Here is a 21,000-nt window from a genome sequence, read left to right on the forward strand (position 1 = left end):
ATAGAGTACTTGTTTACAATCAATACTAAATACAAAGAATATCTTCAAAGAGCAGGAATTTCAATACCAAAGTCCTAATTGGACATTGTGGGGGAAAAAAGACCCAGAAAAATGTTTAACATACTTAAGAATTTCTTAGAAGAATTTCAAACAATATAGTGTCAATTATATATTATCAAATGATTATTCAAAATAAATTTCAAAAATTTTAAATGAAGCACATTCATAAACACTGGTCAATTAAAGTAATTTAAAGATAAGTCACAAAATATTAACAATGCTATCATTTCTAATAGTTTCACCTGTTTTATAAAATGCATTACCAGCAATTATGTATTAAGCCTCTCTGTACTCAATTATATTAATTCAAATAAATTACTCAGTAGACCTTTCAATTTATTTTTTTATAAGTATTCTTTAAGTATTATTTCAGAAGACTTTTTAAAAATACTTAAAATTTCCCCAACTATCATTTTCAACTTACCAAATTGTAAATTCCTAACAGAAGTGCTTCAATGCAACCATTACTCTGTCTGTCTCGGCTAACTGTAAGCCGTAAATAAACCCACATCAATTCTGGCAAGAACTGCAGTGTGAACCTCTTAAGTCGAACTTCAGAGCTACGATAGAGCTCAAACAGCTGGTGGCAGACAGGCTCCAGAAGCTAAAAGGAAAATAAAGTACATGAGCTATTTCCATCCTTTTGCTGTAACAGTGTGTTTTTTTAAAGCACATATACTTGTATAATATTTAAAAAATAAATTCTCCATATTAATTTTTGCATATTTTGAATCACTGTGACCTCAACCTTAATCTCTACTTATGTAGATACTACATATTAAACTGACCAATCTACTAACTGTAAGTATTTTGAGCCCATATAATATCAACATATTTTTCAACACACTGATCCATTAAATTTGTTAGATAATTATTTAACCAACGTACTACATTTATATTTATTAAGTTTTCTTTTCTATTATTATCAGCCCTTACTATCCTCTGCTTTAAAAAGTTTCTATTGAAAGAAAATAACTTCAAATGCTCTTGTTGGGAACAAACCTTAAATCTCAACTTAGATTATGATTTAAACGAAATTGTATATCACTCAAAAGAGAAAGGAATATTATAACATATAATATTTGGACATCCAAAATGCTAGCTAATATTTTACATACATACAAGTAAAACAAATGGATTACTTCTATATTTCAAAACTGACTTAAATTCTACTAATTATATTTATTTAAAAGATTTTGAAAAGAAGGGAAGTATATAGGAATAGCTTTTTTACTGTTTAATTTTTCATGTGATATCACACAATAGGACTTATGAAGGTCTTTATCACCTTGAAAACTAAAGAAAATGATCAACTTAAATAAACCTCTCCCTTTTTCCTAGTCACGTACTGCCAATCTAGAATGGTTTTGTTGATATAACCACAGATTACACAAAACTGGCTATGATTTTAAAATGCGAATAAAACACTGACAAGAAACTAGAAAATAATGTCTAAATTAAAATTTAATACTAGCTTTAAAAAATGAATCATTCAGTATTTATATGCTTGCCTCCATTCTGAATGATTAAATAATGCATATACATTTGGAAATGTTTGAATGTAGTTATAGAGGTCTATAATAACCTAACGCTCTAGAATAAATCACTATTTTCATAATTCCAAATCAAAAATCAACAAACCCAAATGTTAAATGTACAGATAATATATTTAGATGAGTTAAGCTTAGCTCTTAGGGAATGACTTTAACGCTAAAAAAAGTTCACACACATATACACCCTTGTGTCTAGTAACTACTAAGCCCATTATGTGAAACCACGATAATAATATTTACAATCTTCAAAAAACTCCAATCTTCCCCTTACACAGAAGTCTAGACCAGTCAGACAATTTTCCCAAAGTCACAGAAGTTAGTGGGGGAGGAAGACACTTAAAATTCAGGTCTTCCAACTTCCAACACCATTGATGCTTCCACCGTCCCACATTTCTTATACTAGAATGAAGGTAGAAAGTAGGAAATGAGGATTATTTAACTACAAATAGTATATTCCATGTAGTGTCAATAATGAAGTAATAAACTTCTGAAAATAGTCAACTGCTGGTATCTCTTTAAAGTACTGACAAAATAGATCTTTTGGGGAATTAAAGACTGCTATTTTCGCAAATGTATTTATTAAAAATACATATCGATGTTTCAAATCTATTTTCTTCTTTAGTCAAAGACTACAAAATTGCTGTCTCTAAATTTTATTTGCCGTGGTACAATTATGATTTGTTTCTGTTATAAAGACCTTAACTTCCCTTTCTCAGTAGCAAGAACCACAATGGCATGTAAAAGACTACATTTTAATTAAGCATAGCAAAGAAATAAAGAGTTGTCAAAATTTTTACTCTCCTTTTTTAAAAAATGGGCAGGAGTAGTAGTTGGCAATCCAATAATTTTTGGTCAGAAATCAGTGATGAAGGAATGAGAAGGGATAATTGCAGGAGCAATCTTTCAGGTGGCCAGAGAAGATGTGATCCAGACCTAAGTACATGAGACACTTTGATACCACCTGAGACACTTCATCCACTGAACAGCAGAAAAGGCAAAAGAGCATACGTGGTAAAGCTGGTAGAGTGGTAGATAGGAATGCGAAAATAAGAGAGTTCCCAATTATCTTCTTCTTTTCTTTCTTTTTTTTTTTTTTTAAATTTTTTAATGTTTTGTTTATTTCTAGGAGAGAGACAGGGAGAGACAGCGTGAGCAGGGGAGGGTCAGAGAGAGAGGGAGTCACAGACTGAAACAGGCTCCAGGCTCTGAGCTGGCAGTCAGCACAGAGCCCGACGCGGGGCTCGAACCCACGAACCGTGAGATCATGACCTAAGCGAAAGTCGGACGCTTAACCGACTAAGCCACCCAGGCGCCCCTCTTCTTCTTTTCTTAAGGACACAGAAAGCAAGCTGGAGATGAGGGAAAGGAGGGTAAGAGTATGAGGAAAGAGAAGGTGTAAAATGGACAGTGGGACATATACCAAGAAAGTAAAGCAAGACTACAAGGCAGTATTATGTGACCATTTGAGGCTTTTAGTCCTGCATTTAAAGTGGAAAACGTCAACAAAACTGTGTTTTCTGCAAGTATGTCGAGCTGCTCAGGTATAGGCCTGAAGAAGATCGATGGCTGGATTTTATTCAGTGTTGAGATTTTCCCCCAAAGAAAAAGAACTAATGGAATGAGGAGCAAAGGAGCTAAGAATGTTTGTAAGGAAATGGCCTATGAAAATTTGGTTGGGTAAAGAGAGAAGTGAGTCGTGTAAAGGAAGAAGGAAAGAGAATCAAATCAAGACAAAGTGTTAGGGTTAATCGTTAGATGGAGGTCTCCCTGAAGAGGAAGAACTGCAACAGTAACTAGAAGATCAGGAACAAAAAAAAAAAAAAAAAAAAAAAAAAAAAAAAAAAAAAAGAGGAAAATTAAGCAGTATGTTGGTCTAGAGATTAAAATTTCAGCTGCAGTACAGGTTGGGCATGATAAGTAATACTAAACTAGGAAATACACTTTCTTAAAAACTTTTTAAGGTCTTTAAAGCAAAACTGTAAGACTGTCATAAGCTTCATTTATTATTTTATATGGCATGTGATGATTTTCTGAAATGATTTCCTGTTAACTAAGTAAAGCAGTTGATTATGTTTCAGAATACTGTAAAATAAGGACTAAAAGTGGCCTCCTTCTATGACTAAAGTTCAGAATTAGTATGAGATTCTATAGAGTTTCAGTCTGCTTTTCTGAAAGATGACCACATGTTTAGAACCCTGTTACCTGACAGGAGAAAAGATGAAAAGACAGATCTGTTCTGGCAACTGGATGATTATAATGACTACTGTCAAGCTTTTATCTCCCAAGCTGTAATTTTTCATTTCTACCCATGACAAGGTCTCACAATCAATATTACAAAGTATTACAATATAAAGTAATGTGAATAACTTTTTTTTAATGTCAGAGCTTCTAAAGTATAAAAAAGGAAACCAATACTTTTTATATACTTGTGTTAGTGAAAATGATAGCATTTTAGAATCTCATTTTGTGTTTCACTATTCTTCCAATCAATATTTATGAAGTGTTCATTATGTATATAATAATATACTGTATTCTAGGGAAGTAACAAATACAGACTATATGACCACTGCTCGTGAAGAGCTTACAATCTAAAGAGAAAGCATTAAACAAATTTTAATAAAGCAAAGCTTAAGTGTTAAAACAGTGCAAAACAAGGGGCAGGAAATAACACATTCATTATTCAAACAGAATTTTGAAAACGTCTAACCAAAAAGGATATGAATATATATACATTACCACACCTAAAGTTATAAAACATTCATAAATACACAGCAAGAGAAAAAGCAGCAAATGAATCCTGCAATTGCTGCTATAGCAACAGATGCAAGCCTAACTGAGAGCCAATCCAAGTTTATGAGATAGGAAAGAAAGAGGTCAATAAAGCAAGCTTTTAGTGGTAGGACAAAAATTAAGATGCACTTTAAATTAAGCTGCTGGTTAGGAGATGATTACCTGTACTTCTTCAAACTCACTCCAGTACACAGCAGAGGCACTCTTGGAGGCTGTATCTGGGAAGATAAGAAGCTACTTTCCTGTGTGTTCCTTTCATTTTCATTTTAAAGCATACATGAATCGAGTGGTGATAAAACTACATGTCATACTATTGTGTTTATGGAAAGATAATGTGTGTATTTTGCATAAGTTAACATATAGATTCCATAGCTCCATTTTTTTCCCTTTTCTATCACAAAGCTGAATAACAGGAAACTCTTATTCTAAGTTTATTGATCTTAACTATTTAGGCTAAGTAGTTTTTTGTCCAATCATTTTCAAGCTAAATTTACTAGCAGCATCAGTTTATGTTACCAGTTTGAGTTCACTGATTAGAGTAATATATACAGTTCTATACTGTCAATAAAATAACTGCAAACAATACTTAAAATAAAAAACGCTGAATCAGTGCATGGCTCAAATTTGGATTCTAGAAAAGGAAACATCCCAAACAGGTAACACAAAAAAGTTTCAAATTAACTAAGTAATTTATTGAGATGATGGTCACTCAAATCAAGACCCAAAACATATAGTCCTCAAAAGAAACAAATTTGATCAACTCATTTAAAAATATAAAGAGGGAAGGCAAAGGGAAAGCCAAAGCAACTATCAGAATGAAAAACAGTAGAAAGAAAGTTTTTCAGTCCCATAAGAAGGATTTAAAAAAAAAGGGGGGAAAACTACAAAACTTACATATGTGTTTTAGTACACATATTTTATTCTACTATGTTGAAATTATTTTTCTTATAAACTTTCCTACCTCATTATTTGAATCTTGAATAACTTTATAGAGGGCTGGTACCAGTGTTTTTTTCCGGTGTAAAGTTGCTGCATAATTGGTGATCTGAGTATCAGGTAATGCCTAGAAGAAACATCAAAGGAAATCAAAAGCAAACTTAATATTTGGGAAGTCAGGAAATATATTTTACCTCAGTTCCTCTTGAAAAGATTTGTGATAGAGTCAACTAAGAAAAGTAAAGATAATTAATATAAGAACTATCCATGAGCATTAATAAAATAAAGTAAGTTAGGATGTTACAGTATACCATTCTTCTAACTAGTCAACCATGAAAAATGATTAGAAATCACACATTATACCAAGTTTTGCTGAAATGGGTCACCTCACACTAGTCTAAAAAACATAAGTATAGAATATATACATATATACGTGTACGTGTGTGTGTGTGTGTGTGTGTGTATTTAAGTTTTATTTATTTTAGGGGAGGGAAGGGGGCCAGAGAGAGAGGGAGAGAGAATCCCAAGCAGGCTCTGCACCTCAGGGCAGAGCCCAATGTGGGGCTCAAACCCACAAGCCATGAGATCATGACGTGAGCTGAAATCAAGAGTTGGATGCTTAACCAACTGAGCCACATAAGTGCTCCTAGAACATATTTTAATTCTTGCATTTTATACTTACGAAACATCCAGAGAGTTCAGAAATGATATAGTTTTAAATCAGGGGCGCCTGGGTGGCTCAGTCAGTTAAGCGTCCGACTTCGGCTCAGGTCATAATCTCACGGTTCATGGGTTCGAGCCCCGCATCGGGCTCTGTGCTGACAGCTAGCTCAGAGCCTGGAGCCTGCTTCAGATTCTGTGTCTCCCTCCCTCTCTGACCCTCCCCTGCTCATGCTGTCTCTCTTTCAGAAAAAAAAAAAAAATTAAATCAAATCAATGAATGATTTTAAATTACAGGAAATAAAAATATAAGGCATAAATCCAATGTCTGTGTCTTATTAAAGCTTGGAAGCTTCCCCTCTTTTATTGAATATATTTAAATATTCATATATTCCCTCATCAATCCTAACAACTATTTTTATTTTTACATATTACTTTCTAGCCATTATTCACCTTAGTGCCTTTTTAAAGAGTTACAATTATAGAAACACATTATTTCATATTTTGCCATTTCCACTTTATACCATAACATTTGTTTCAGTTTCTCCATAGAACACATATTCACTTTTGAATTATGGAAATATAGAAACATATAATACATTCTTATCCCCAATCCAATATACCTTGAATTCTGATAACCATTCCTCCACAACACCACGTTCAGATCCCAGCATCTTCTTCTACCTTCTAGTCTTTCTTTTTTAATCTCTGAAAGAATAAAAGCACCAAACTTGAGGATGACATCATGTACTTAAAGAAACTACCAAAGGTAAATGATGTGTATCTTTCACTAACAGAGAAACTAACCTTGTATATATTTTAGATAAGAAGGCTTACTTTTAGACTAGAAATCAATTAAAGCAAAACTTATTTTTAAGAAATAAATTCTTATTTTTAGTGATATATTTGAAACTTCTTTTCCTGATACTTTTGTATTTTACCCAACAATTATATTTCAAAGTGACAAAAACAAGTTTATTGACTTTCCAGTGGTGATGACTTCCTTACAAGAAAATGCCCCTTGCAAAGGACCTCTTCCACCCGTCCTGGAAGAGAAGAGGAAGCACAAGAAGTGCCTGGTGCAGGGCCCCAACTACTTCATGGACATGAAGTGCCCAGGATGCTACAAAATCACCACCATCTTAAGCCACGCACAAATAGTTGTTTTGTGAGTTGGCTGTTCCACTGTCCTCTGCTAACCTACAGGAGGAAAAGCAGGGTATAAATCCTTCAGAGAGAAGCAGCCCTTAAAGCACGGGGACTCAAGATGAGTGAGAAACTATCCCAATAAACAGATTTTGGATGAAACAAAAAAACCCAAGAAAACATGTTTTACTGAGTAAAACCAAACTGCACATTACCCAAGACAAATGAATAGTCTATGCTTAGAGCTTCTGCCAAATATACAAGTGGAATAGATTACATTTCATAGAACAAAACTTGATAAATTATAAACGACATGTATAGAAAAGCTAGAAATCAAGGGTCATATATTCAGAACACGGATTATAAATGTTTATAGAAATAAGGCCTTTAAAGAATGTAGATTTATATTTTTTCTATAATGGAAAAATATTCAAGTAGAAAAATCAAGTTGTACAATTATGTAAACTATAATTCCATTAAAAAACTATATAAAATGTGAAAAAAGCCTGGAAGCATATATCCACTAAACTCTTTCAAGTGTTTACTTCTGAAGTAAGGAAAACTTAGGATATTCTAATTATGTACAACTCTGATTTACAGAAAAAAATAAAAATAGCATATATTTTTAAAGTGAGAAAGACAATAAAAAGGTATTGGTTTTTAATGTAATTTAAAGGCTCAAAAGGTAAAAACTAGAGGGTATCTGGGTGGCGTTAGTCAGTTAAGCATCCAATTTCAGGTAAGGTCATGATCTGATGGTTTGTGAGTTCAAGCCCTGCATTGGGGTCTTTGCTGTCTGTGCTGACCCTGCTTTGGATCCTCTGTCTCCCTCTCTCTGTCCCTCCCCTGTTCACACTCTATCTCTCTCTCAAAAATAAACAAATGTTCAAAAAAAAGTTAAAAACTAGAAGAAATTAAGAACTTCTTTGAGGGGGAGAGTAATGTCTTCAAAGCAACTGAAATAAAAGTTTCTTTATTAAAAAGATAATATTTCCTAAAAGTGTGTCAAATTTCACACTAAATTTGTCCCTAAAAAAAGGAATCAGATTTTCTAAGTATCCCTCTTCAATTCCAAAAGTATTTTTAATGTCTCTCTATAATGTGCTATATCAAATACTATGTAAAGAAGAAGTATGAAGAAGTGTAAGACATTCCCTTTATTTTCAAATAGCAAATGCTGTTAAGAGGAGTAAGGCATTCCCTTTATTTTCAAATAACAAACTGCTAAGATGTTCATCAGATGACTGATGAATTTAGTCAAATAAATTTCAAGAGAAAAAAGATAGTAGGGAAAACCTAACAGATTCTAAGAGACTCAAAAATATCAATAACCAACTTATGAATCTTTTTTGGACTCTGATTCAAAAAATTAAAAAGAGTAGGACACAACTGGAGAAAGCGGAACATGACTGGTTATTTGATGATATAAAATTAAGGAATAATTACAGGTTATTTTTATATTTGATAACAGTATTACAGATTTTTTTAATAGTGCTTCTTTTAAAAAAAATTTTTTAATGTTTTATTTATTTCTGAGAGAGAGAGAGAGACAGCATAAACAGGGGAGGGTCAGAGAGAGAGGGAGACACAGAATCTGAAGCAGGCTCCAGGCTCTGAGCTAGCTGTCAGCACAGAGCCCGACGTAGGGCTCGAACCCATGAACCGTGAGATCATGACCTGAGCCGAAGTCGGACGCTTAACTGACTGAGCCACCCAGGCGCCCCATCTGGATTCTCATTTCAACTCCATTAATCTATCTATCTATCCTTATGACAGTACCATACAGCCTTGACTGAGGCACCCATGCGCCCCTAATAGTGCTTGTTTCTTAAAGTTACGTAGTGAAATATTTACTGGTGAAATGTGTCAGGACTCGCTTTAAAATAATCAGGGCAGGGGCCCCTGGATGGCTCAGTAGGTTGAGTGCCCAACCCTTGATTTCGGCTCAGGTCATGATCCCAGGGTTGTGGGATCAAGCTCCATGTTGGACTCCATGCTGAGCATGGAGTTTGCTTGGGATTCTCTCTCTCTCCCTCTGCTCCTCTCCCCCTGCTCTCCCTCTAAAAAAATTTAAACAAACAAACAAACAAACAGAGTAGGAGCAGGGGGAGCCAAAGAAGGAAAGCTAATTAGGTATAGATGAAATATGATTGACTATGAATAACCATTCAAGTTCAGTAATTGGTATATATTTCATTGCACTAATATCATCACTTTGTTATAAGTTTGAAATGTTCCATAATAACCTTTAAGAAACAAAGGATTAGTAAACACTACATAAAAAGATAAATACAATACCGATAGATACACAATCTTGAAAATAATTTCTGGGAGTTCCGATCAAGTAAAGTTCATTAACAGAAATGGACACTCAAAGTCACAAAACTCTTGCTGAAGAAATAAGACTCAAAAAATAACTTCACAGGGTAGCCTGGGTGGCTCAGTCAGTTAAGCATCCGACTCTCAGTTTCAACACAGGTCATAATCTTACAGTCTGTAAGCTTAAGCCCTGCAGCCGGATCTGCACTCTCTGCTCTCTGTCCCTGCCCCACTTGCACGCATGCTCTCTCTCTCTCTCTCTCTCTCTTCTCTCTCTCACTCAATATAAGTAAAAATAAAAAAAATAACTTCACAAAGTATAGCACAACCATACATCCAAATGGTAATGCCCTCAAAGAAATAATTTTGTAAGTTTCCTACATTTATTATGATTGCTCAAATCAATGTCAGAATTCCTTTTTTTTAAACAATAATTAGTTAAGTGATACTACTTTTTGAAACCTCGTTCTTCACCTAAAAATGGATTCCATGACAGAACTATGATTAATGTGTCTCTGACTCTATAAATTATACCTCAAGAAAAAAATGTTTATAAACAATTGTCCAAATACTCTAGGGTATTTAGGATATGGTAGTTGTGAGATCAAGAGTCAGACACTTAACCAACAGAGCCACCCAGGGGAACTACTTCTGAGCTATTTTCCCATTAATTTTGTACCAGAACTATAATGTTTTAATTACTGTGGCTCAAAAAAATTACAAATCCTTTCTTATATATAGATTCCTTTTCCTAAAAATGTGTTTATTGTTGCTTGCTTCTTTCTTTCAGAAGAGTATTAGAATTATATTGATAAGTCTCTTTCCTACACTCCTTTCTCACCGGAGTTTACAAATCAATTCCAAACCACATCTCTACAACATTGAGTTAACCCAGATAGATGCATGGCATTGCTCTTTATAAAAAATGCTCTTCTATATATCTTGATATAAATTTTTTTTTTTCTTCACAGAGGTCAACACATTTCCAATAAAGTTGATTACAATATGGTTNAGTATGGTTTATATTATCTTGCTGTGACTGTGATTCTTTTTCATTATGCTTTTTTTTTTCAAGTTTATTTATTTATTTATTTATTTATTTATTTATTTATTTATTTATTAATTAAGTGAGAGAGAGAGAATATCCCAAGCAGTCTCCTCAATGTCAGGGCAGAACCCAATGCAAGGCTCAATCCCAGGAACCATGAGATCCTAGTCTGTGCCGCAATCAAGAGTTGGATGCTTAACTGACTGAGTCACCCAGGTGCCCCTTCATTGTGTTTTCTAGCTAACTATTTCTACATAAAAATAAAAACTTTAAAAAATCAAAATGAACAACTTCTTTATTTTTTTAAATGTTTACTCATTTTTGAGAGGCAGAGAGAGACACAGCATGAGCCAGGGAGGAGCAGAGAGAGAGGGAGACACAGAATCTGGAGCAGGCTCCCAGCTCTGAGTTGTCAACACAGATCCTGATGTGGGGCTCAAACCCACAAACCTTGAGATCATGACCTAAACCAAATCGGATGCTCAACTGACTGAGCCACCCAGGTGCCCCCAAAATGAACAAGCTTTTAACATAAATATTTAAAATACTAAAAATGATTCAAATCAAGATTTCTCTGTTTTAGGAAAAATTTATAAACAAGTAAGTTACCTTTTTTCTAACTATAAAGGATTAGATGTTTTTTAAAATGTATGCTACTACTTTATAGAAAAGGGCAAGGAAAAGCACCTATAGTTAATATTTTTTCCAGTTTGCTACAAAGAACATTAATTGCTTTTAAAATAAAAAAAGAAACCCAAATATTATTTTCAAAAAAACCCACAAATCGTTTTAATCTGATATATATATCATCAGAATCCCTATTTGATATAGAGCCTGGAATACATATTTTGAAAAGCTCCCCAAGTAATCATTCAGCAAAAAAAAAAAAAGTCTAAAATCCAGATTAAATTTCTTATTTTAAATTCTTACCTAATCTCTCCTATAATGACAAATTTGTATATCAAATCACTTTAGTTTCTACCAATATTATTTTTAAAATGACTGTAAGGTAATACCTTTAGATAGAGAAATACAGTGGTGTTAATAATTAAGATCAAAAACCACTATATTTCTTCAACTCTACAACACTACTAATTTTAAGACTGTAATTTATTAACAAATTTATAGTAGAAAACGAGAAACAAATCTTTATTAAAATGAAAAAAGTTTAACTAAAGGAAAAGAATATAAGCTTATCCATATAATCACATATGACTTTTTAAATTATCCTTTATGAACTCATTTATTTAGCACCTTCAATAATGACAGTTCTATTTTGGCCATAATAAAACCTGAGATTTCTGCCTGCTTTTTCTATGTGATTAAGCTTAATAATTTTACTTTTCCAAATTAAATATGGTTGGAAGTTGATATCTTCTTTAAAAAGCACCCAAAAACTTCTGACAGGTGGATATTCTCCCAGGTTTGAAATTAGAGACTGAGGGATTTGGCAAATTTTCTCTTTGAATTAATTGGCATGTGTCAGGAAATCTTCAGCTAAGACCATTATTCACTGCAAAGCTGTATTACACTGTGGTTTTTACAGACATTTTAAGCAATAATTTACAGATTAGTAATATCTGTAATAAATAAATTAAGCAATAATTTAAAGAAACTCAAAACTTTAATATAAAAATAAACATTAAACATTTTTATATAAAAAAATGTAACCCAACATAGTACTACTAATATCAATTGAAATGATAAATGAATAATGAATACACAAAGCTAACATCTCAAAGTACCAACATACCAGTAGCAATAGTCATCCAAATAAGGATGACTGTTGCTGTTTCACAATTTACTTGTCTGGTTGCTGAAGTTTATTCACCCAAGACACATCCTGATTTCAAAAATGTTATAACGTGAAGAAAATTATCTTAGAGGTAAGGAAAAAGTAGGGGCAGGGGTGGCTCAGTCAATTAAATGTCCAACTTTGACTCAGGTCATGATCTCGCAGTTCATGGGTTCGAGCCCCATGTTGGGCTCTGTGCTGACAGCTCAGAGCCTGGAGCCTGCTTCAGATTCTGTGTCTCCCTCTCTCCCTGTCCCTCTCCTGCTCACACTGTGCGTGCGTTCATGTCTGTGTGTGTGTGTGTGTGTGTGTGTGTGTGAAAAATAAAAAAACATTAAAAACAATTTTTAAAGGAAAATGTAAATTATTAGTGAGCCTATGAAGTATGAACATTGAATCAGTTGTTTTCTATATTTCATCTGATTTAATATGGCAGTAGAATCTAGTGTTTAGAGCAGCAAATCAACTTTTTGCTTCAGAACCCCTTTTCACTCTTACATTTAAAAAGTTTATTAAATCATTTTAAAAAATAAGCCCATTACATGTTAACATAGTAGGTTTTTTGGACATAATGTTCTGAAGTGAAATTTTATTTTTCCAAAATAAAAGCAAATTTGGTGAGAAGAGTAGTGTTTATTGTTTGACATTTTTTGCAAATCTCATAATTACTTCTGCGTTCAATCTGTTGCTGAAAAACTTCACTGTATATCCATCAGAGAATGACAATGAAGGCAGCAAATACTGTCTTAGTATTAATATAAAAAACAATTTTGACCACACAAACCCACGTAAGGGATTACCCGGACACACTCGGAGCATAAACAATCTGGAGGTAGATTGTCTAAGTTTAAGGGTACTTAACTACAGCTATGTTTAAACCCACTGACTCCCTTACTAGCTTTATGTAAGCCCTCTGTACCTCATTTCTCTGATTTCAAAAAGAAGGTAATAGCAACACAGAACTTATTTCATATAATTATTGTGTACTTAGAATAGTTCTTATCGGGGCACCTGGGTGACTTTCGATCTCGCGGTTCATGAGTTTGAGCCCTGCATTGGGCTTTGCACTAACAGCATGGAGCCTGTTTGGGATTCCCTCTCTCATCCCCTCCCTAACTTGCTCTCTAGCTCTCTTTCAGAATAAATAAACTTAAAAAAAAAATAGTTCTTATCACAACTAAATACTATAAATGTTTGCTACGAGTATTATATACTTAATTTTCCTGATACCATATACAGTACTATAAAACGGCCTCTGTTTTTCCCAACTAATAGATAAGAAAATTAAAGTGTAAATAAGGACAAGTGACCCACACAAGGTAACATAGTTGAACTGATAAACTGGGATTTTAATTTAATGCCTATTCCAAAACCTATGGTTGAAAAATATACCTTGGCCCCTTTCTTACTCCCCAAAGTTTTCTACGTCCTGGCCATATGCTTTCTTTTTCTATAACTTCATGCACCTCTTTACCCCAGGGATTGTTTCCAGCCTAGAATGCTGTCCTACTATAAATTGTGGGCTTCTAATCCTGTTAATCTCAGCAGGCCTTTCTTGACCACTTTGTCTAAATGGCATCCCTTTTTTCCTTCTCTACTATTTTCCATTCCAACAAACATGGTTCATTCTCTTCCTAGAGCTTTGGATTTTTACACCTTGCTTCTTAGATCTTATTACTTATTATCTATCTTCCCTATCACATTGTTAAGTTATATGAAAATGGTCCATTTCTGTTTTAGTCACATTTGAGTGTTCACTATGTACTCAAAGCTAACAAACATACTATGGTATCTGTACTTAATGGCAGGTACCAATGTGTGTTTGTTGAATCAATGAACCACACTGCTTATGTGACATCGGACAAATCAATTAAATCCTTTGAGCTTTAGTTTTACTTACTACATCTAAAATCCTAAAAATATTTGAGTACCTTCATTTGAAAAATAGAATGGTACTGGTTACAGAGAAATTTTGTAAATATGAATTTCCTAACTGTTCTCAGTATCTTAGTATCTGGAGATAACTATGAACATAGTTATAAATGTACTATAAATTTTCCTTTTATTTAACCAGACAATGTATAATTCCGTAGATTTTTTTCCTACTGTATATTATACCTATCCCATTACCTGGTATATAAAAAGTATATTTAAAAGCAAAAATCAAGGGGTGCCTGCCTGGCTCAGTCGGTAGAGCATGCAACTCTTGATCTTGAGGTCACGAGTTCAAGCCCCACGTGGGGTCTAGAGATTACTTTAAAAAATGATTACTTTACAGGGCGCCCGGGTGGCTCAGTTGGTTAAGTGTGCAACTTCAGATCAGGTCATGATCTCATGGTTTGTGAGTTCAAGCCCTGCATTGGGCTCTGTGCTGACAGGTCAGAGCTTGAAGCCTGCTTTAGATTCTGTGTCTCCCCCTTTCTCTGCCTCTCCCATGCTCATCCTCTGTCTCTGTTTCTCAATAATAAATAAATGTTAAAATAAAATTTTTTAAACTATTACTTAAAAAATTAAAGTCTTAAAAGCAAAAATCAAGCTGATTTCCAGCATGCAGCTCAATTTGGGCCCATAGTGCCTTACTTTCAGAGTATCTAACAAAGTAAAAAGATATACAGAAAATAAATATTTTTGATGACCATGGTAATGGCAACCTTTATTGGCAAGCCCTGAATATAACATAATGAACAATAATAAACTGCTGGAATGTGATCTGAAGGAGGTCAGTAACTACTTGCCAGGAAGCAAATTCATCCAAGTACAATAAGCTGTCCATTGTCTACACAGGTACAAATTGTGTCTCAGCTGACAGTAAGCATGTATCTTTTGTGGAAATTGTCAATTTCTAAAGAATCAGATTAAAAGAGGCAGTACAGCCTACTGGTTAGAGTATGGGGGTCTAGCTCTATACTGTCTGAGTTCAAATTCTTGTTCCATGACCTACAAGCTATGTATCTATGGGAAAATTACTTAACTAATTTATGGCCTCAAATTCCTCATTTATAAAAGGAGCATAATGTAAGTACCTATGTCAAAGGGTTTTTTTTTTTAAGATTAAATAAGTTAACACATCTGTGAGCAAAACTAATTATGATAACTGCTCTCGAGGGTTTCTGGTAGACCAAAATTATTGGATAAACAAATCTATACAATTATCAGGGAAACATAGGAAACAGCAAAAAATGGTTTTGCTACTGCAAGTTTTCAAACTAGGCCAACAACTATGAAAATATTTCAAGGTACAAGTCTGAAATTTGAGCATTCCAGATGTGCACTTATTGTAAATACCAACTTCTCTAAAAAAACCCCTAGAGCTGCACCATTCAGTACGGTAGCCGCTGGCTACATGTGGCTATTTAAATTTACTTAACATAACATAACATAAAATTTAAAGATTCAATTCCTTAGTTGCACTAGCTACATTTCAAGTGCTCAGTAGCTACATGTGGCCATACTGGAGAACACAGACATCATCACAGAAATTCTACTGGATAGGAATGATCTCAATGTACCTACATAATACAATTATGCTGAGTAAGTTCAATTATTCAGTAACTAGAAAGATTAGGCAATAAGAAGGTTAAAAGTCACAACTATTAAAAACTACTAAAAAGTATTTCAAAAGTAAAACTCAAAGGCAGTAATTAAGATGTGATTAGTTCAAGTTCCTTAGATAAAATTGCTAAGTAAATAAAAGCTATCCACCAAAGATGACCAAAAATTCTAAAATGTCTAATTCTATGGAAAAATTCATTCTTTATCCTTTAAAAAGTTAAATGTCATAATTTTACCTCTGTTCTAAGATCAGTTTTCTAAAGGAGGAGGTGGCACAGGAATGCGGCAGAATTCAAGTGTGGAATTCATTTGTTGAGACTTTAATATTTTCCAGCTCTATAAAAAATAAAAATTAAAAACTGTGAAATAATTGAGATAATATTCTCAATTATTATAATAAGAAACAATTTGTATAAAACATTTATAATACAATTTATTTTTCAGATTAATTAGGGATTTAAAAAATTTCTATAATGACTAGCATATACTTGTGCACCATCATTAAACCAAATTTAAAAAATAGCAGATTTAGAGAAACGAAGTTTGAGCTTTAGTTTCAAATTTCCATTATAAGACCTTGAGTAGGTAACTTAAATATTATGGAGCCTCACTTGAATAATCTATAAAATTCAGTCCTTTTCAGTAAAAAATTCTATGAATCCAACTTTCGGAACATGTTAGTGACCTCTTTCTCTCTCTCACACACACACACATCATTAAAATTTCAATATGCAGTATAACATCAAGCTTAAATAGTAAATATCAATGGCTATATTATGATTCTGGATGAGTTTCACAGAACTGAAAATTTTATCATTTTTAAAAAGAACACAGAAAATGCTATTACTTGAATTTTTGGTACAAAAACATATTAAAAGATATTAAATCAAGGAGAACCCTTTTCAATTGCTAAAAGTATACTTTACTCAGAAAGTAGAAAATATTTTCAAGTACCTGCTGACCACATTATACTCTACCACTTTAATTCAAAGTTGTATCACAACTTTAAAATCTAAAACACCAAAAATTAACATTTTAAAATATGTTCATTAACAAAATATGATTAAAAATACAAATAATACCACAATAAAATTCTCTTGGAGTTAAATTACATTATCATCACAAAGTCTCTGATGTTTTTCAAAGTAAAGATGTGTCAGGGTCTCCTAATCCAACCATAGCAGCTGACTTTTTATCTCTTATCTATCGACTATCACGTAAGATTTTCATTTCATGAGTTCTTCAAGTGGGTGAAAAAACTTGAAGAGGACTAAGAGAATACCCCTGGAAAGATACGCAAGAAACTGGTCATACTTTGGGAAGTGGCATTTGATGTCAAGGAACCTCTCTTTTTATACCTTGGAAATTTGGAGCCACCAAGACAATTGCCAGATTTTGAAGCAGTGTAAGCAGGCTGACTAAAGAGCTATACTAGGAATCTCTGTAGAGATCGGTCTCCAACAATCTTTCAGGGTTAAGGATACACATACTCACTAGGTTCTCAATTTAAGGTGGGTGGGTGGGGGGAACCAATAGGGCAAAGGATAGGAAACTGAGTTTTATTAAACTTTAACATAGCTTTAAAACAGTTCAACCCCCCAGGGGCACCTGGGTGGCTTAGTCGGTTACGCGTCTGACTTTCGCTTAGGTCATGATCTCGCGGTTCGTGGGTTCGAGCCCCGAGTCGGGCTCTGTGCTGACTGCCAGCTCAGAGCCTGGAGCCTGTTTCAGTCTGTGACTCCCTCTCTCTCTGACCCTCCCCTGCTCATGCTGTCTCTCTCTCTCGCCTAGAAATAAATTAAAAAAACATTAAAAAAAAACATTAAAAAAAAAAAGTTCAACCCCTGATAAATTGGAAGTAATAAGCCTCTCAGCCATTTGAGCAACAGAAAAAAAAAAAAGGGAACCCCATCAGGAGGATAACACTGTCTGAAGCCTCTATGGTTCTTTCATATACAAAGTATAGCACACAATCAAAAATTACTAAATATGCTAAGTGACAAAAACATGATCAATAATTAAGAGAAAACTAGACAGAATCAGATCCACAGATAATCCAACAATAAAGTTCACACACAAGGACAGCTATTTAAAATAATTCTGGGGCTGTCTGGGTGGCTTAGTCATTGAGCATCTGGCTCTTGGTTTCAGCTCAGGTCATGATCTCCTGGTTTGTGGGTTCAGGCGCTGTGTCGGGCTCTGCGCTGACAGTACAGAGCCTGCCTGGGATTTTCTCTCTCCCCCTTAACTTAAAAACTTTAAAAAAATTAGTATCATAGCAAAATATTATTAAAAAATAAAATAATTCTCAAATAACATACTAAATAGAGTGAAAAATCTACAAAATTGATGAGGTGGAAAATTTCACCAATGAATTAGGATATATAAAAAAATTAAATGTAAATTCTAAAACTGAAAAATACAATATATGAAATTAAGAACTCAATATATTGCTTTTGTAGCAAACTGGTCACAGCAGATCATAGGATTAGAAGGTAAGTCAATAAAAAATACCAAACTATAGCTTGAGAAAGAAAGTAGGAAAGAAGAGTAGAAGGGAGGGGAAAAGTTGGAGGAGAGGTTTAAGATAAATGGAAAACATGCTCAAAATGTCTACTATACATACAATTGAGGTTCCAGACAAGAGGAGAAAGATATAAGCAACATTCTAAGAATAACAGAGTTTTACAAAACTGATGATAGAAATCATTTCAGGGATTCAAGACACTCTGCCAACTCCAAGCAGAATTACTCAAAAAACACCATACCCAGCGTGTCATCATCAAATTATAAAAGGAATGAGTGACTCCATAATAGCTAAAACATGGAAAGAGCCTAAGTGTCCATCAACGGACGAATGGATCAAGAANCAGAAAAAAATTCAGTTGACCTTCAAAGAAGCAGTGAGATTGACAGCAAATTTCTCAACAGAAACAAAAGAAGCCAAGATATAACAGAATGGTAGTTAAAAGGACAAAAGAACTGCCAATCTAGAATATAGTAAATATCCTTTAACTGACCAGCAAAAATTTCCTTTAAAAATTAAGGTAGGTGCGCCCTCGGTGGCTCAGTCAATTAAGCGTCCTACTTTGGCTCAGGCCACAATCTCGTGGTTTCCTGGGCTCAAGCCCCACATAGGGGCTCTGTGCTGACAGTCTGGAGCCTGCTTGGGATTTTCTGTCCCCCTCTCTTTCCGCCCCTTCCCCACTCAGCTGTCTCTGTCTCTCTCAAAATAAATAAATAAACTTCAAAAATGTTTTTAAAAAATCAAGCACGATGTTTATTTTAAAAATTAAGGTGGAGGAGGAGCACCTAGGCAGCACGGTGGTTTAAGCATCAAGTCTTGGTTTCACCTCAGATCATGATCTCACGGTTGGTATGTTCGACTGACCCCCACCCATGTCAAGCTCTGGGCTGACAATGCAGAGCCTACTTGGGGTTCTTTTTCTCCCCCCCATCCCTCCTGCCCCTCCCCAGTGCATGCACACATGCACATGCACTCACTCAAAATAAACATCAAAAAACAAAAGACTTTAAAATATTAAGGTGGAGGAGAGGTCTCTGGGAAGATGACAGAGTAAAGAGCACCAGGAATCTATCAGCATCTAGACAACAATTATATTTGTAGAATCTGTTTTGGAATTCTGAAGTCTACTGAATGCTTGCAACTTCCATGGAAAGACTTGTGGTTTTTATTTTAATTGTGATTAATTTTGGTCAATTTCAGCTCTTAGCACAGCAACAGCTGCCCATCCCCCACCCTGAAACACACAGCAAGGAGCAGAGCACATGTTTCTATAACAGCTTGCAGGAACCAGGGTGGGCAAATAGGACTCTGTCTAACAAATACCATATATTTGTGCTGTGATAGCTGACTGCTGCTTCTGATCATGGAGGTACTGAAAAAGAGCTGGGCAACCACTGTTGTTCCATCTCCCCTTATTGTTGCAACCCTCACCCCTCCCATTAAAGTGACTTCCAGGGGATTCATGGGCCTGTTCCCATATTCCCCCCTCCGCTTTTCTCTTTCTCCCCTTTTGGGAGCCAGACATCAAAGACGGGGAAAAATAGAAAGTGATCAAGCATGCCCAGAATGTACACAGAAAAGACTGTAAGTTTACATCTTAGGCTGACTCTTGGCACAGAGATAGCCTATAACAAAAAAAACAAAAGAAAAAGAAAAAGAAAAGGAAGGAGGGGGAGGGAGGGAACAAAAAGAATGGCAAACCCCAAGAAGGGTAAAAATCTGATTTCCAGAGTTTCACACTGTTATATTCAAATGTCCAGCATTCAACAACAACAATAAAAACCTCACAAGGTATGTGAAGAAACAGGAAAGTGTGGCCCATTCAAAGGAAAATTGTCCCTGAAGAAGACCTGACGGCAGATATCTTAGAAAAAGACTTTAAAACAGCTGTCTTAAAGATATTTAAGGAGTATGTGGAGAAAGTTAAGAAAATGAGATATGAACAAAATGGAAATATAAATAAAGAGACAGAAAAACTAAAAACAAAAAAATTCTGGAGCTGAAAAATACAGTAACTGAAATGAAAATTTCACTGCTGGGACTCAAAGGTAGATTTGAGTAGCCAGACGAAATAAAGTAAACTTCAAGGGTGCCTGGATGGCTCATCGGTTAAGTGTCCAACTTCTGCTCAGGTCATGATCTGGCAGTTCATGAGTTTGAGCCCTGCGTTGGGCTCTGTGCTGACAGCTCAGAGCCTGGAGCTTGCTTCTGATTCTGTGTCACCCTTTCTCTCTGCCCCTCCCCTGCTCATGCTCTGTCCTTCTCTCTTTCAAAAATAAATAAACATTAAAAAAATTTTTTATATAAAAAAATAAACTTCAAGGTAGGACAATGAAAATTATCTTGTATAAAAACACAAAAAGACTGAAGTGAACAGAGATTAAGGGACCTGTCCACCAACAAGTAGATTAAGATATGCATTGTGGAAGTCTTATAAGGAGAAGACAGGGAAAGAGGTAGAGAAAATCCTCATTTATTTATTTATTTATTTATTTATTGTTAATTTTTTTTTTAATTTTAGAGAGAGAAAACAGGAGCAAGGGAGAGGGGAGTGGGAGTGGGAGGAGAAAGAAGGGGAGACAGAGAGAATGAGAGAGAGACTCTTAGGCAGATC

General features: G+C 34.6%; 1 protein-coding gene across 6 annotated transcripts in view; it reads right to left on the reverse strand.

The window, feature by feature from the left end:
* HYCC2 (hyccin PI4KA lipid kinase complex subunit 2) overlaps window positions 1-21,000 on the reverse strand; it is a 97,640-nt gene that overhangs the window by 48,695 nt on the left and 27,945 nt on the right. For 5 of the 6 annotated variants that reach the window (XM_077747643.1, XM_077747644.1, XM_077747645.1 and 2 more), the window contains exons 2-5: window positions 16,096-16,195; window positions 6,623-6,707; window positions 5,365-5,466; window positions 485-664 (exon numbers count right to left, since the gene is read on the reverse strand). In XM_077747643.1, coding sequence (XP_077603769.1) covers window positions 485-664; window positions 5,365-5,466; window positions 6,623-6,673 — 333 coding nt within the window. In that variant the 5' untranslated portion in view covers window positions 6,674-6,707; window positions 16,096-16,195. Of the gene's footprint in view, window positions 1-484; window positions 665-4,565; window positions 4,622-5,364; window positions 5,467-6,622; window positions 6,708-16,095; window positions 16,196-21,000 lie in introns of those variants that run through there. The other variant, XM_077747646.1, reaches the window with a different exon arrangement.

This window comes from Crocuta crocuta, unplaced genomic scaffold, assembly GCF_008692635.1.
Source record: "Crocuta crocuta isolate KB4526 unplaced genomic scaffold, BGI_CrCroc_1.0 scaffold159, whole genome shotgun sequence".
Classification (NCBI taxonomy): domain Eukaryota; kingdom Metazoa; phylum Chordata; class Mammalia; order Carnivora; family Hyaenidae; genus Crocuta; species Crocuta crocuta.